The sequence below is a fragment of the Mustelus asterias genome, chromosome 3 (genome assembly GCF_964213995.1).
Source record: "Mustelus asterias chromosome 3, sMusAst1.hap1.1, whole genome shotgun sequence".
Classification (NCBI taxonomy): Eukaryota; Metazoa; Chordata; class Chondrichthyes; order Carcharhiniformes; family Triakidae; genus Mustelus; species Mustelus asterias.
The window spans coordinates 84,374,671-84,392,663 of record NC_135803.1 but is presented as its reverse complement, the minus strand read 5'-3'; the positions used below and the strand labels follow the sequence as shown (position 1 = coordinate 84,392,663).

At 43.6% G+C, this 17,993-nt stretch overlaps 1 protein-coding gene across 5 annotated transcripts in view; it reads right to left on the bottom strand.

Moving 5' to 3' along the window:
* ryk (receptor like tyrosine kinase) overlaps positions 1-17,993 on the bottom strand; it is a 434,764-nt gene that overhangs the window by 154,758 nt on the left and 262,013 nt on the right. For all 5 annotated transcript variants that reach the window (XR_013497447.1, XR_013497448.1, XR_013497449.1 and 2 more), the window contains one exon: positions 2,500-2,632. Coding sequence is in view for 2 of the 5 variants with exons in the window: in XM_078209276.1 (XP_078065402.1) it covers positions 2,500-2,632 (133 nt within the window). In the remaining 3 variants the exon portion in view is untranslated. The remainder of the gene's footprint in view (positions 1-2,499; positions 2,633-17,993) is intronic.

The window sequence follows — 17,993 nt, the reverse complement described above, 5'->3', positions numbered from 1 at the left end:
TCACTGTTGAGAAAAGCATGGATGTTAGGGAACTTAGGGAAATAAATAGTGATGTCTTGAGGAGTGAACATGTTACAGAGGAGGTGGTGCTGGAAGTCTTAAAGCGCACCAAGGTAGAAAAATCCCAGGGACCTGATGAAGTGTATCCCAGGCCACTGGTGGGAGGCAAGGGAGGAAATTGCAGGTCCCCTAGCAGAGATTTTTGAATCATCGATAGTCACAGGTGAGGTGCCTGAAGAGTAGAGGGTGGCAAATGTTGTGCCTCTGTTTAAAAAGGGCTGCAGGGAAAAGCCTGGGAACTACAGGCCGGTGAGCCTCATGTCTGTAGTGGGCAAGTTGTTGGAAGGTATTTTGAGAGACAGGATCTACAGCATTTAGAGACTCAAGGACTGATTAGGGACAGTCAGCATGGCTTTGTGAGTGGAAAATCATGTCTCACAAATTTGATTGAGTTTTTTGAAGGGGTAACCAAGAAGGTAGATGAGGGCAGTGCAGTTGATGTTGTCTACATGGACTTTAGCAAGGCCTTTGACAAGGTACCGCACGGTAGGTTGTTGCATCAGATTAAATCTCACGGGATCCGGGGTGAGATAGCCAAATGGATATAAAATTGGCTTGATGACAGAAGCCAGAGGGTGGTTGTCGAGGGTTGTTTTTCAAACTGGAGGCCTGTGACCATTGGTATGCCTCAGGGATCGCTGCTGGGTACACTGTTATTTGTCATTTACATTAATGATTTGGATGAGAAGTTAGTAGGCATGGTTAGTACGTTTGCAGTTGTCACCAAGATTGGTGGCATAGTGGACAGTGAAGAAGCTAATCTAGGATTGCAACAGGGTCTTGATCAATTGGACCAGTGGGCTGACGAATGGCAGATGGAGTTTAATTTAGATAAATGCGAAGTGATGCATTTTGGTGGATCGAACCAGGGCAGGACTTACTCAGTTAATGGCAGGGCGTTGGGGAGAGTTACAGAACAAACTGATCTAGGGGTACATGTTCATAGCTCCTTGAAAGTGGAGTCACAGGTGGACAGAGTGGTGAAGAAGGCATTCAGCATGCTTGGTTTCATTGGTCAACATTGAAAACAGGAGTTGGGATGTCTTGTTGAAGTTGTACAAGATATTGGTACGGCCACACTTGGAATTCTGTGTACAGTTCTGGTCACCCTATTATAGAAAGGATATTATTAAACTAGAAAGAGTGCAGAAAAGATTTACTAGGATGCTACCAGGACCTGATGGGTTTGAGTTATAAGGAGAGGCTGGATAGACTGGGACATTTTTCTGTGGAGCGGAGGCTGATCTTATAGAGGTCTATAAAATAATGAAGGGCATAGATCATCTCAATCGTCAACATATTTGCCCAAAGGTAGGGGAGTCTAAAACTAGAGGGCACAGCTTTAAGGTGAGAGGGGAGAGATACAAAAGTTCCAGAGGGGCAATTTTTTCACACAGAGGGTAGTGAGTGTCTGGAATGAGCTGCCAGAGATAGTAGTCGAGGCGGGTACAATTTTGTCTTTTAAAAAGCATTGAGACAGTTACATGGGTAAGATGGGAATAGAGGGATATAGGCCAAACACGGGCAATTGGGACTAGCTTATTGGTTAAAAAAAGGGCAGCATGGACAAGTTGGGCTGAAGGGCCTGTTCCTATGCTCTAAACCTCTATGACTCCAGATGGTACAATTTTAACTTGGGTGGAGGAACAGAACATCTTTGAAGGTGGCAGGACTGAGAAGGCTATTAAAAAGACTTTGGTTTAATAGCCAGAGACAGGGTACTAAAGCATGGAAGTTCACATATGTTTTTGGTTAGGCTTTGGCCTGAGTATTGTTTTCAATTCTGGCCATCACTCTTTAGGAACAATGTTCATTATTGTGGGTGGGTTAATTAATTAGAATGCTGCCAGGGATAAGGGACTGAGAGATTAGAGAAGTCAAGATTGTTTTCCTTTGAGCAGAGAGGCTTAAAGGAAGTTTTAATAGGTACTCAAAATGATAATGAGTATAAACTGTTTCACACAGTGGCAGAATTATCAGCAACTAGAGGACACAGGTTTAAGATAATTGGCTAAAGAACCACAGAGAAGATGAGAAGATCTTTTATGCAGCAAATGGTGGTTGTCAGAATACACTTCTGAAAGAGATTCAACATTAACGATAAAAAGGAAGTCAGATAAATGCCTGTCAGGGAAAACAGTGCGGCTTTATGGGGAAAAAATCAGTGGAATGGAATCAATTGGATAGCTCCTTCAAGTGCAACCTTCTATGAACATTAAGGCTGGGTTTGTGTGGTCCCTCCACGGGGGGTGCAGCGAGACATTCAAACATTCATCAACTTCGACAGCACTGGAAGATCCCGCCAATTGGAGGGGCCAGAAAATCCCACCCTAAGTATTTACACTCAGGGATAACAGATGCTTGCTGCTCTATTAGGTTCAACATTTAACTATTGTGGTTATGAAATGTCAAAAAATAGTGCTATTTCTCAGCAGTTACCTGGGGATTGTTGGCCTCAGCAAGCTTGCACTGTCGAAGGAAGAGTTTCAGATTCCCCCAATTCAGGTAGGGCAGCAGTACCATAGGCCTCTCTCCATCCTCTATACAAACATGACTGATGGGCAGCAGGTTTCTGGTCAGAAAAATAGCAAAATATCAGTCACCAACAAACAATATCTTTTTAATTTCTATTTTGAAAATCAGCATACTGCAGGCATTAACTCATGCAGACATGTCATGATTTGTGACAAATAGTCCTAAACCACTTACAAGACTCAAATTTATAATCCAGTAAATGAAGAAATTAAGTCAGAACGTTAGTGGAGAAATGAAATCCAAACATTGAGCGTAGCATTCAAGGCATATTACATAGTTCCTCTAGCTCAAATCAAACCCGATTACTCAGGTTGTTCTGAAGAACAAAATTACATCAGTCCTATCAAAACAACTGAAGATGTCTTGTGGTGCAGTGGGTCGTACCCCTGGCTCTGAGCCATTAGCCCTGGGTTTAAGTCCCACTCTAGGACTTGATAGCCTCGGAAGGTGTGTTCATGTGGCCAAACAAATAGAACAAAGAACAGTCTGCATGTTCCACAGCGTTCCCAGCACAGGAACAGACCCTTCGGCCCACCAAGTCTGCGCTGACACATGATGCCTTTCTAAACTAAAGACCTTTTGCCTCTACGCAGTCCATATCACTCTATTCCCTGCCTATTCACATATCCGTTAAGAGGCCTCTTAAATGTTGCTATTGTGTTGTTTCTACCACCTCCTGTTTACTATATACTTGTAAATCCTTCTAACACACATCAATGGCAGGGGGGCAAGAGCAGAATAGATTCCTGGGCAGCCATGTGATGAAAGGAAAATTAGATCAACCATCACTAGCTCCAGATTACAACATGCATGTAAAAGTGCATGTTGCCAAAGCAACTTGGACTCCCTGGGTACAAGGTAATACACTGCCACGAAAACAAGTATGCGCTCAAACACAGGAGGTCAAACTGTTTTGCTTTGATGCATTGTATGCTTTGAATGGCTAAGTGAAAACAGAAAAGGAGAAGTCAACAATATTATTGAACTGGGGCAGACCCTCAAATATTCATGGCATTAAAGAGTAACAAACACCCAGGACCAATTGTTTTCCATCCACTGTTTTTTGGTGAAAGAAAACTGTAGCTACTCTAACTATAATCTTTCAAAGCTTGTTCATTTCAGAAACCATTGTTTAGATTGGAAAATTGTGCATGTCACTCAGTTTTTTAAGAAAGGTGAAAGAATTATAGACCAGCTAGCCAAACACTTGTTGTCAGAAAATTGCTAAGGTGTGTAATTAAGAAAAGCATGATTGAACACATTGAAATTTTTCAGCAGATCAGAGAGAGTTGACACCGATCTATAATGGATAGATCATGCCTGATGAATCTGTTCAAATTTTTTGAAGAGGTGTGTGAAATAGTGGACAAGGGAATGTCTAAGGATGTTATTTATCTGGACTTCCAGAAGGCAATTGATATGATCATTTGTTAGGGACAGACCAGAAACTCCAGGGTATAATATGCGGTTATGCAACTTTTGCATTTGATTTTGGCATTGGGGTGAGTATAAGATGTTTTGCTCCAGGTAGATTCAATTGACTCTTCAGGAAGCTCTTATCAAAGCAAACTGTACTTAAGAACACAATTAAAATATATTAAAAAGAATTAGCATAACCTTTACCAATTAAAACACATAAACATGACAAAGCATAATTTTTTAACAGTTAGCTATCTATGTTGTTCCAATTTAAAGCAATATCTCCATAGACATACACCCTTCTACAGAATTTGTTAGCACAAAATCAAGTATGCTCATGAAGTGCTAGCACTTTTAGCACTTCTGGACAGAGATCCAGACAACAGTTTCCAGAGAAGGATATATTCTCAAGAAGCAAAACTTCAAAGAAGTAAACCTAGTGTCGAGACCTCAGAGACAGAAAGGGATACCTCTCTCGCTGCAACTTCCAAAACAGCAAATCTCAGAAAAAGATCCACTCTCATACAGCAGAATCTCTGAGAAAGAGACTCATCACCCGGCAGATTCCAGTCTCCATCCAACTTCAGAGAGCCAAAAAGAAAGGCACTGCTCTCTCTCAGCTCCAAGCAGCATCTAAAAAGCAACTAAGCTTAAAATCTGCGCAAGTCGAGCTCCACCTAGTTATATGACCCTACCCATCAAGTCAATCTAAGAACAAAGAACAGTACAGCACAGGAAACAGGCCCTTCGGCCCTCCAAGCCTGTGCCGCTCCTTGGTCCAACTAGACCAATCGTTTGTATCCCTCCATTCCCAGGCTGCTCATGTGACTATCCAGGTAAGTCTTAAACGATGTCAGCGTGCCTGCCTCCACCACCCTACTTGGCAGCGCATTCCAGGCCCCCACCACCCTCTGTGTAAAAAACATCCCTCTAATATCTGAGTTATACTTCGCCCCTCTCACCTTGAGCCCGTGACCCCTCGTGAACATCACTTCTGATCTGGGAAAAAGCTTCCCACCGTTCACCCTATCTATCCCCTTCATAATCTTGTACACCTCTATTAGATCTCCCCTCATTCTCCGTCTTTCTAGGGAGAACAACCCCAGTTTACCCAATCTCTCCTCATAGCTAAGACCCTAAGGCAACATCCTGGTAAACCTTCTCTGCACTCTCTCTAACGCCTCCACGTCCTTCTGGTAGTGCGGCGACCAGAACTGGATGCAGTACTCCAAATGTGGCCTAACCAGCGTTCTATACAGCTGCATCATCAGACTCCAGCTTTTATACTCTATACCCCGTCCTATAAAGGCAAGGCAAGCATACCATATCTAATCAAGCATTCCTTTGCAAAATCTCGGGGGGGGGGGGGGGGAGGGGGGGAAACGGCGACGACACTAAAACAACAGAACAGTATTAGTCCAGATTAAAACAAACATTGTAGCAATTAAGATCAATTATGTTGCTGCAGTAACAATACAGGATGCCGGTTAGAGACAGAACGGCACCGCTAATACAAAAAAGAACTGCTAAAACAGATCCTGCACAAGGAACATGACAAATACATTTCTTAAAGACAGAGTATCATCACACCCTCATAAGAGACAGGTAGCTAAAGTCAAAATCCATAGTTATTTGTTGAGTGGAAGGAAATAACTAATGCGAAGAACTCTTGATTGACAGAATGTGACAAATAGTCTCCTACAAAGATCAGTGTTGGAGCCTCAACTACGGGCTGTGTTCATTAACAACCTAATTGATGGTATACAAAGCCACATAACCAATTTGTTCCATGACACAAAGCAGGAATGTTAGCAGAGTGTCGGCGGAAGTATAAAACTGGAAATATGTTAATAGAATAAATTAAAAGGGCAAATCTGTGGAAAATTATTTGTATTTCCAGCAAATGTGAGGATCTTTGGATTCTGAAAAGGATAGAATAGGTACATTCCAAAACTGGTGAAAATCGAGGAAGAATGGATGCAAAAGGCGGCTTCGGGAAATTGAGGTACACTGTTCATTCAAATGTCACAAAGGGGCCAAAAATAATTTGAAAAAACTGGACTTTAAATCGAGAGGACGAGAACACAAAGCGGTAGAACTCAAGCACCAACTATATAAATCTCTGGTTAGATGTTTTTGGAGCATTCTGAGGAGTCTGGACACCATATCTTAGGAAGGATATATTAGTCTCGGAGGGAGTGCAGTGTATATTTAGAGACAGAATCATTATAGCTCAGAAAGAGCCCATTCTACCCATCAACGATTGTTTGCATGGCAATCCAGTCAGTCTCACATTCCCACTTAATCCTACAAAATTATTTAATACAATACCTGGAGTCCACGGGTAAAATGTTATGATGCTGCGCCTTTAAGAAATGTATTTAAGCCACGTTCTTGTGCAGGATCTGTTGTATGTTTTATGCATTCAAAGCCGCTCTGTCTATTGACATCCTGTATTATTGCTGCAACAGCATAATTGCTTCTAATGGCTGGAATGTTGGTTTTAATCTGAACTAATGCTGTTCTGCTGTTTTCCTCTGGGATTTTGCAGATCGGGACTTGATTGGGATGATTAGCAGGTATAGCCATGTGATGGGGAAGCTGGGCTTACAGATTATTCAAGCTTACATGCTGTTTTTGGAGTTGAGAGAGAGCAGTGTCTCTCTTTTCCCCTCTCTGAAGTTGGAGATTAGAAACTGCAAGGAGGTAAGTTTCCTTCTTGGAGACTCTGCTGTATGAGAGTGGATCTTTCGCAGAGTTGCTGTTTTGGATACTGCTGTCTGGATAGAACATAGAACAGTACAGCACAGAACAGGCCCTTCGGCCCACGATGTTGTGCCGAGCTTTGTCTGAAACCCAGATCAAGCTATTTCCTCCCCATCATCCCGAAGTACTCCATGTGCCTATCCAATAGCTTCTTAAATGTTCCTAAAGTTTCTGACTCCACTATCCCTGCAGGCAGTCCATTCCACACCCCAACCACTCTCTGAGTAAAAAACCTACCTCGGACATCCTTCCTATATCTCCCACCATGAACCCTATAGTTATGCCCCCTAGTTACCGCTCCATTCACCCGAGGAAATAGTCTTTGAACGTTCACTCTATCTATCCCCCTCATCATCTTATAAACCTCTATCAAACCTCTGTCCAGAAGTGTAAAAAAGCTGGAAATCCAGGATCAGGGGAACATACTTGTTTTTGTTCTAACTAATTCTGAAGGTGTATGTCTATGGGGTATTGCTTTAACTTGGAACAGAGGTAGCTAGCTTTTAAGGATCATACTTTGCCATGTCTAAGTATTTTAATTGGTAGGCGTTATGTTAATTCATTTTGTTATGTTTTGTGTTCTTAAATTTTGTTTTGAGAAGTGGATCACTTGAATCATACATGGAGTGAAACACCTTATGCTCACCATAAAACCAAAATCAAATGCAAAAGTTAGGGTCTTGGTAAACTTCATGAAATACCTTGGAGTTTCTGGTCTGGGCCGTAACAAAATCTATGAGGGGACATTGAACAAGTAGGGTTCATATTGCTGTGAATTTAGAAAGTTAAGGGGTGATTGAAATTTTGAAAATATTAAGTGCAACAGATATTTGCTCCCAATCTGTCTTATTTTCAGTAGTTAGGATGGGACTTGGGAGAGAAAATTAGATCCAAGCCTTTCAGAAATGAAATTACATGTAGAGAGTGGTAGAAGTCGGAACTGACTTCGATAAAGAGTAATTGATGGTAGATTAATGGCTAATTTGAAAACTGAGATGAACAGAGTTTTGTTAGCCAGGTATTAAAGTATATGGGATAAACTCAGGTATCTGAATTTAAGTCGTAGATCAGCCTTGATCTCGCTGAATAGCAAAACAGGCTTGAATGGTTACATGGCCTACTTCTGCTCCGATAGTACAGGGTGAAACTTAAGCAAGGAGTAAGGAGGGCTAAAAGGGGTCAAGAAAAATCATTGGCCAGCAGGATGAAGGAAAATCCCAAGGCTTTTTATACATAAATAAAGAGCAAGAGGGTAGCCAAGGAGCGGGTTGACCCACTCAAGGACAGCAGAGGGAATCTATGCATGGAGCCAGAGGAAATGGGCAAGGTGTCAGTATTCACCAAAGTGAAGGACTCGGTGGATGATGAATCTGAGAAAGGGTGTGTAGATAGTTTGAGTCATGTTGAGATCAAAAAGTGTGTGGTATTGGGGTTCTTGAGAAACATTAAGGGAAACAAATCCCCAGGGCCTGATGGGATATACCCCAAAATACTGAGAGAGGCAAGGGAGGAAATTGCTGGGGCCTTGAGAGAAATCTTTGTATCCTCACTAGCTACAGGGGAGGTCCCAGAGGATTGGAGAATAGCCAATGTTGTTCCTTTGTTTAAGAAGGGTAGCAAGAATAATCCAGATAATTACAGGCCGGTGAGCCTTACATTAGTGTTACGGAAATTATTGGAGAGGATTCTTTGAGACAGCATTTATTCCCACTTGGAAATAAGTGGACGTATTAGTGAGAGGCAACATGGTTTTGTGAAGGGGAGGTCATGTCTCACTAACTTGATCGAGTTTTCCGAGGAACTAACGAAGATGAATGATGAGGGTAGGGCAGTGGATGTTCTCTACATAGACTTCAGTAAGGCCTTTAACAAGGTCCCTCATGGCAGACTGGTGCAGAAGGTGAAGTTAGAAACGTAGAAACAGAAAAACTACAGCACAAAACAGGCCCTTCGGCCCCACAAGTTGTGCCGAACACATTCCTACCTTTTAGGCCTACCTATAACCCTCCATCCTATTAAGTCCCATGTACTCATCCAGGAGTCTCTTAAAAGACCCTATTGAGTTTGCCTCCACCACCACTGATGGCAGCCGATTCCACTCGCCCACCACCCTCTGAGAAAAACTTCCCCCTAACATTTCCCCTGTACCTACCCCCCAGCACCTTATACCTGTGTCCTCTCGTAGCAGCCATTTCCACCCTGGGAAAAAGCCTCAGAGTCCACCCGATCTATGCCTCTCAACATCTTATATACCTCTATTAGGTCTCCTCTCATCCTATGTCTCTCCAAGGAGAAAAGACCGAGCTCCCTCAGCCTATCCTCATAAGGCATGCCACTCAATCCAGGCAACATCCTTGTAAATCTCCTCTGCACCCTTTCAATCTTTTCCACATCCTTCCTGTAATGAGGCGACCAGAACTGAGCACAGTACTCCAAGTGGGGTCTGACGAGGGTCTTATATAGCTGCATCATTATCCCCGGACTCCTAAACTCAATCCCTCGATTGATAAAGGCCAGCACACCATATGCCTTCTTAACCACCACCTCCACCTGCGGGGCCGATTTTAGAGTCCTATGGACTCGGACCCCAAGGTCCTTCTGATCCTCTACAGTACTAAGAGTCTTTCCCTTTATATTGTACTCCTTCATCCCATTTGACCTGCCAAAATGGACCACTACGCATTTATCTGGGTTGAAGTCCATCTGCCACTTCTCCGTCCAGTCTTGCGTCCTATCTATGTCCCTCTAACTTCTGACATCCCTCCAGACTATCCACAAACCCACCAACCTTTGTGTCATCGGCAAACTTACCAACCCATCTCTCCACTTCCTCATCCAGGTCATTTATGAAAATGACAAACAGCAAGGGTCCCAGAACAGATCCCTGGGGCACACCACTGGTGACCGACCTCCATTTAGAAAAAGACCCATCTATACACACTCTCTGCCTCCTTTGGGCAAGCCAGTTCTGGATCCACAGGGCAGCAGCCCCTTGGATCCCATGCCCTCTCACTTTTTCTAGAAGCCTTGCATGGGGGACCTTATCGAACACCTTGCTAAAATCCATATAAACCACATCTCCCGCTTTCCCTTTGTCAATGTGTTTAGTCACATTTTCGAAGAACTCCACCCGGCTCGTAAAGCATGATCTGCCTTTGACAAAGCCATGCTGAGTATTCTTGAGCATACTAAACCTCTCTAAATGCTCATAAATCTTGTCCCTCAGGATCTTCTCCATCAGTTTACCAACCACTGAGGTTAGACTCACCGGTCGGTAATTTCCTGGGCTATCCCTATTCCCCTTCTTGAAAATAGGAACCACATCCGCAATCCTCCAATCCTCCGGCACTCTCCCATCTCCATCGACGACGCAAAGATCATCGCCAGAGGCTCTGCAATCTCTTCCCTCGCCTGCCACAGTAACCTGGGGTACATCCCATCTGGACCCGGCGACTTATCTATCTTGATGCCATTCTAAGATCCCAGCACAACCTCTTTGTTAAAGTCCACATACTCAATCTTTTCAGTCCACCGCAAGCCCGCAGTACATCCACCCAGGTCCTTCTCCTCTGTGAAAACCGAGGCAAAATACTCATTAAGCACCTCTGCCATTTCTACTGGTTCCGTACAGATTTTCCCGCTTTCACCTTTTATAGGCCCTATTCCTTCACGTCTCATCCTTTTACTCCTCACATATTTATAGAACGCCTTAGGGTTTTCCTTAATCCTACCTGCCAAGGCCTTCTCGTGACCCCTTCTGGCTCTCCTAATTTCCTTCTTTAGTCCCTTCCTACAAGCCGTATACTCATCTAGATCCCCATCTTCCCCAAGCTCTCTGAACATTTTGTCCGCTTTCCTTTTCTTCTCGACTAGGTCCCGCACAGCTTTCGTGCACCACGGTTCCTTTAACCTACCAACTCCTCCCTGTCCGCTCGGAACGTTGTCCTGTAGAACTCTCGGCGGACATTCCTTGAAAAACTGCCACCTCTCTTCAGTACGTTTCCCCGAGAATACCTCCTTTCAATTTACTCCTCTAATTTGCTGCCTTATGTGTTCATATTTCCCCTTACTCCATATAAACGCTTTCCTAGCTTGCCTGATCCTCTCTTTTTCCAATGCAAGCATAAAGGAGATAGAGTTATGATTGCTCTCCCACTGAGAGATCTGACACCTGTCCAGGTTCATTGGTCAGTATCACATCAAGTACAGCCTCTCCTCTTGTAAAATTGTTTTATCACAAAATTGTAATGGTGCAGAAGGATCAGTAAGTTTGTGGATGATATGAAAATTGGTGGGATGACAAATAGTGAACAGGATGTAGCCTGGCTGGTCAGATGGGTTGATCGGTGGCAAATGAAATTCAATCCAGATAAGTGTGAGGTGATGCACTTGGGTAGGGCAAACCAGTCAAGGGAATAATTGATGAACGGCAGGACCCTGAGAAGCACCGAGGATCAGAGGAACCTTGGTGTGCATGTATACCAGTCCCTTAAGGTAACAGGACAGGTGGATAAGTGGTTAAGTAGGCATATGGTATCTATCCTTGCCTTTATTAGCCGAGGTATAGAGTTGAAGAGCAGGAGGTTATGCTGGAACTATATAAAAAGTTGGTTGGGCCATAGCTAGAGTATTGTGCGTAATTCTGGAATCCATGTTATAGGAGGGATGTGACAGCACTGAAAGGGTGCAGAGGAGATTTACCAGGAAGTTGCCTGGGTTGGAGAGTTTTAGTTATGGAGAGATTGGATAGACAGGGGTTGTTTTTCTTGGAGCAGAGAAGACCAAGAGGGGACATAATTGAGATGTATAAAACTATGAAGGGCATAGAGTGGATAGGAAGAAACTTTTCCCCTTGCTGGAGAGATCAATGACTAGGGGACATAGATTTAAGATAAGGGGCAGGAGATTTTGAGGGGCTGTGAGGAAAAATCTTTTTCACCCAGATGGTGATGGGAGTCTGGAACTCACTGCCTGAAAGGGTGGTGGAGGCAGAGACCCTCATAACATTTAAGAAGTATTTTGATGTGCACTTGTGATGCCAAGGCATATAAGGTAATAGGCTAAGTGCTGGAAAATGGGATTGGAATAGTTAGGTGGTTTGTCTTTGACCAGCGCAGATGTGACGGGCCGTTGGACATTTTTCTGTGCTTGTTTTCGCTGGATTTCAGACGAATGAGGGGGGATCTCATACAGACTTATAAAATTCTAACAGGTCTAGACAGGATAGATGCTGGAAGGATGTTCCCGATGGTGGGGGAGTCCAGAACCAGGGGTTACAGTCTGAGGATTTAGGGTAGACCATTTAGGACAGAGGTGTGGAGACATTTCTTCATCCAAAGAGTGGTGAGCCTGTGGAATTCATTACCACAGAAACTAGTTGATGCCAAAACATTGAATACATTCAAGAGGCAGCTGGATCTAGCGCTTAGGGCAAATGGGATCAAAGGTTATGGGGAAAAAGCAGGATTAGGCTATTGAGTTGGATGATCAGCCATGATCTTAATGAATGGCGGAGCAGGCTCGAAGGGTCAAATGGTCTCTTCCTATCTGCTATGTTTCTATGTATTTATCGAAGACTTTGAGGCAATTTGGCCTGTCTGAATGAGCAACTCGCCTAGTACCATTCCCCTGCCTTATCCAACAATATTTTGGAATTTCTCACCTCTGAAGCCATTCTCTTGAATTTTTCTGCAAATCACAAGGGAATTAGGGGTTATAGGGATCAGACGGGTAAGTGGAACTGATCCACTTCAGATCAGCCATGATCTTATTGAATGGCGGGGCAGGCTCGAGGGGCTAGATGGCCTACTCCTGCTCTTATTTCTTATGTTATGTTCTTACATCACATTTTTCTTAAAATGCAGTGCCCAGACCAGGATGCAATACTCTAGCTGAGGCTGAATTAGTGACTAATACAAGTTCAACATAGCCTTCTTGTTCTTGTATTCTATGACCTTAGTAATAAAGCCCAGAATACTATATGCTTTATTAACTTCTCGCTCCGCCTGTCCTGCCACCTTCAATTATTTATGCATATATGCATCCAGCTCCTTCTGCTGCTGCACACCCTTTACAGTTGTATAATTAATTTTATATCTTCTCTCCACATTCTTCCTAACAAAGTGAATTATTTCACATTTCTCTGCAATGAACTTCATCTGCCATATGTCTGCCCATTTCCTCAACTAGACTCTATCCTTTTGAATTTTTACACGATACTCCTCACAGTCCACAATGCACCCAGTTTTTTATCTTCTGCAAACTTTGAAATGGTCTCCTGCACAGCAAAGTTGAGGTCGTCAGAAAAGCAAAGGTTCCAACGCTGACCTCTGGAGAAAACCACTACAAACTCGCCAGTACAAAAAACATCCATTAATTACTACTCTGTTTTCTGTCACTCGGTCAATTCCATATCCATAAGACCATAAGATATAGGGGCAGGATTAGACGACTTGGCCCACCAAGTCTGCTCCGGCATTCGATCATGGCCGATATGTTTCTCAACCCCGTTCTCCGGCCTTTTTCCCCCCCACCCCCTTCGGTGGGGGATCAGGATATTGAATATGACCAGCCATGTTCAAATTAAATAGCGGAGCAGGCTCGAAGGTCCAAACAGCCTACTCCTGCTTCTAGTTTCTATGTTTCTTTAAGTTTCAATGAGATCCTGCTCACCCTTCTAAACACCATTGAGTACAGATCTAGAGTCCTTAAACTCTCCTCATACGTCAAGTCTTTCATTCCTGGGATCATTCTCATAAACCTCCTCTGGACCCTCTCCAAGGCCAGTCCATCCTTCCTTAGATATGGGGCTCAATTCCAAATGTGGTCTGACCAGAGCCTTATAAAGCCTCAGCAGTACATCCCTGCTTTTGTATTCTAGTCCTCTCAAAATGAATGCTAACATTGTATTTACCTTCCTAACTACCAACTCAACCTGCAAGTTAACTTAAGAGAATCCTGAAGAAGGACTTCCAAGTTAAGTCCCTTTGCGCTTCTAATTTCTGAATTTTCTCCCCATTTAGAAAATAGTCTACGCCTCTAATCTTCCGACCAAAGTGTCTAACCTCCCACTTTCCCATGTTGTATTCCATCTGCAACTTCTTTTCCCACTCTCCTAACCTGTCCAAGTCCTTCTACAACCTCCCTGCCTCCTCAATACTACCTGTCCCTCCACCTATCTTTGTATCATCTGCAAACTTAGCCACAGTGCCCTCAATGCTCATCTAGTGCACTGATGTATAAAGTGAAAAGTTGTGCTCCCAAGATTGACCCCTGCTGAACTCCACTAAACACCGCTGCCATCCTGAAGGACCCCTTTATCTGCACACTCTGCCTTCTGCCAGTCAGCCAATTTTCTATCCATGCTAGTACCTTGCCTCTAACACCATGGGCTCTGATTTTATTCAGCAGCCTCCTGTGCGACACCTTGTCAAAGGCTTTCTGGAAATCTTAGTAGACAACATTCACTGGCTCTCCTTTGTCTAACCTGCTCGTTACTTTCTCAAAGAATTCTCAATTTTGACAAAAGATTTGTCAGGCATGACCTTCCCTTGACAAAACCATGCTGACTTTCACCCTATTTTACCATGCACTTCCAAGTACTCCGAAATCTCATCCTTAATAACGGACTCTAAAAGCTTATTAATGATTGAGGTCAGGCTACCTTTCCTGCAATTTCCCGTCTTTTGCAACTCCCTTCTTAAACCGGGATGTTGCATTAGTGATTTTCCAGTCATCTGGGACCCTCCCTGACTCCAGTGATTCCTGAAAGGTCACCACTAATGCCTCCACAATCTCTTCAGCTATTTCCTTCAGAAATGTGGATTACAGGGTCAAAGGTAGGGTTCTGAAGACTGTGGAGGAACAGAGAAATCTTGGGGTCCATATCCACAGATCTCTGAAGATTGTCACTCAAGTGGATAGAGCTGTGAAGAAGGCCTATAGTGTGTTAGCTTTTATTAACAGGGAGTTTAAGAGCCGTGGGGTTATGCTGCAACTGTACAGGACCTTGGTGAGACCACATTTGGAATATTGTGTGCAGTTCTGGTCACCTCACTATAAGAAGGATGTGGAAGCGCTGGAAAGAGTGCAGAGGAGATTTACCAGGATGCTGCCTGGTTTGGAGGGTAGGTCTTATGAGGAAAGGTTGAGGGAGCTAGGGCTGTTCTCTCTGGAGCGGAGGAGGCTGAGGGGAGACTTAATAGAGGTTTATAAAATGATGAAGGGGATAGATAGAGTGAACGTTCAAAGACTATTTCCTCGGGTGGATGGGGCTATAACAAGGGGGCATAACTATAGGGTTCGTGGTGGGAGATATAGGAAGGATATCAGAGGTAGGTTCTTCACGCAGAGAGTGGTCGGGGTGTGGAATGGACTGCCTGCAGTGATAGTGGAGTCAGACACTTTAGAAACATTTAAGCGGTTATTGGATAGGCACATGGAGCACACCAGGTTGATAGGGAGTGGGATAGCTTGATCTTGGTTTCAGATAAAGCTCGGCACAACATCGTGGGCCATGATTCATCTCATTGGAACTGCTCCCTCCTTCCCCAGTACTGGTGCCCCAATGTCCCTTGAATTCGAATCAATATTTGAGCCACAAACGATGTTGCAACTGTCCCTTTTATTTCATGAGCTATAACTGCTCTTAAAGGTCTGTTGTGTGGCAATTTATCAAAGATTTTGGAAGTCCATGTACACCACATCAACAGCATTGCCCTCATCAGCCTCTCTTATCTCTTCAAAAACTCTAGCAAGTTTGTTAAACATGATTATCCCTTAAGAAAGGCTTTTCTTAATCAACCCACATTGCCTTGATGAATGAATCAGCAAATGGCTATCATTTATTTTGTAAAGCTGAAACAGGTGAAATGTGTGTACATATTCTTTCTGCTTATAACTGGACAACATTTGCTAAATAATCCTCAGTGAGCTGAGAAATACACTGCCAATCAATTTAAGATAGAAACATAGAAAAACTACAGCACAAAACAGGCCCTTCGGCCCCACAAGTTGTGCCGAACATATCCCTACCTTTTAGGCCGACCTATAACCCTCCATCCTATTAAGTCCCATGTACTCATCCAGGAGTCTCTTAAAAGACCCTATTGAGTTTGCCTCCACCACCACTGGCGGCAGCCGATTCCACTCGCCCACCACCCGCTGTGTGAAAAACTTCCCCCTAACATTTCCCCTGTACCTACCCCCCAGCACCTTAAACCTGTGTCCTCTCGTAGCAGCCATTTCCACCCTGGGAAAAAGCCTCTGAGAGTCCACCCGATCTATGCCTCTCAACATCTTATATACCTCTATTAGGTCTCCTCTCATCCTACGTCTCTCCAAGGAGAAAAGGCCGAGCTCCCTCAGCCTATCCTCATAAGGCATGCCACTCAATCCAGGCAACATCCTTGTAAATCTCCTCTGCACCCTTTCAATCTTTTCCACATCCTTCCTGTAATGAGGCGACCAGAACGGAGCACAGTACTCCAAGTGGGGTCTGACGAGGGTCTTATATAGCTGCATCATTATCCCCGGACTCCTAAACTCAATCCCTCGATTGATAAAGGCCAGCACACCATACGCCTTCTTAACCACTTCCCCCACCTGCGGGGCCGATTTTAGAGTCCTATGGACCCGGACCCCAAGGTCCTTCTGATCCTCTACAGTACTAAGAGTCTTTCCCTTTATATTGTACTCCTTCATCCCATTTGACCTGCTAACATGGACCACTACGCATTTATCTGGGTTGAAGTCCATCTGCCACTTCTCCGCCCAGTCTTGCATCCTATCAATGTCCCTTTGTAACTTCTGACATCCCGTGTCGTCGGCAAACTTACTAACCCATCCCTCCACTTCCTCATCCTGGTCATTTATGAAAATGACAAACAGCAAGGGTCCCAGAACAGATCCCTGGGGCACACCACTGGTGACCGACCTCCATTTAGAAAAAGACCCATCTATACCCACACTCTGCCTCCTTTGGGCAAGCCAGTTCTGGATCCACAGGGCAGCAGCACCTTGGATCCCATGCCCTCTCACTTTTTCTAGAAGCCTTGCATGGGGGACCTTATCGAACGCCTTGATTAAGATATTCGAGCTCGCAGTGTTGTGGAGGTGTGTTACTGGAAGCTACATATATAGATACACAGGGCCATGTTATTTGCAGTTTGAAAGAGCTTTGTAAATTTTGTTAGCAGAAACTATTAGAGAATAATTTGCACGGATGCATTAATGCTGCAACAGCCAATCTGAGAGTGCACAAATGTACTGAACTTCTGCTAATTCAATTTTAAATTCTAGATAATATATGACTCCTGTCACGCAATCAAATTAATGAAGCAGTCACACGCGTGTAAGTCCTCAACAAAAATATAAAATGAGTGGAAAGAGCAAACTCAGTTCTTCAGCCTGGAATTTAATTTATGTATTTTGGACGAGACCATGAAATATTATACACAACTCTTACTGAAGCAGGCTGAAGACTGGCACAATGACAATCAGACAGCACATTATGATGTGAAACAAGATAGTTTATTTTTCAAGCTGTTTGGGTTTTGGAGCTCAGTATTAAAACCTGGAAAGCTTAGGAACATAGGAACAGTAGGTCATATAGCCGCTCAAACCTGCCCTGCCATTCATTGAGAGCATGGCTCATCTGTGAGCTAGATCCATAAACCCGCTTTTGCCCAATATACCTGAATACGTTTGGAGAACAAAAATCTCTCAATCTCAGTTTTAATGATTAAGTAACAATTGGCACTAACATAGGGAGCTTCAAATTTCTACTACCCTTTGCGCTGAAAGATTTCTTAATTTATCCCCTGAAAGCTCTTATTTACCTATATTCAGAACATACCCCTCGTCTTAAACATCCCAATTGATGGAAATAATCTACCCTTGTCTGTTTTCCTTAATAATTTGAAAAGTATGATCAAATCACCCTTAACCTTCTAAATCTCAAGGGATGCAACCCTAGTTTGTGAAATAAAAACAGAAATATTCAGCAGGTCAGCAGCAGCTGTAGAGAGAGAAACAGAGTGAATGTTTCAGGTTGACAACTTTGATCAGAACTGTTAGAAATGTAATATATTTTAAGCAAGTTAAAGGGGCGGGGGGTGGTAGAAGAACAAGAGTTGGTTGTGCTGAGCCAAAGGAAGCGTGTTCTAAAAGAAGTTTGAGTGGCAGAATAATGATCAGTTGCCACTCAAAAACAT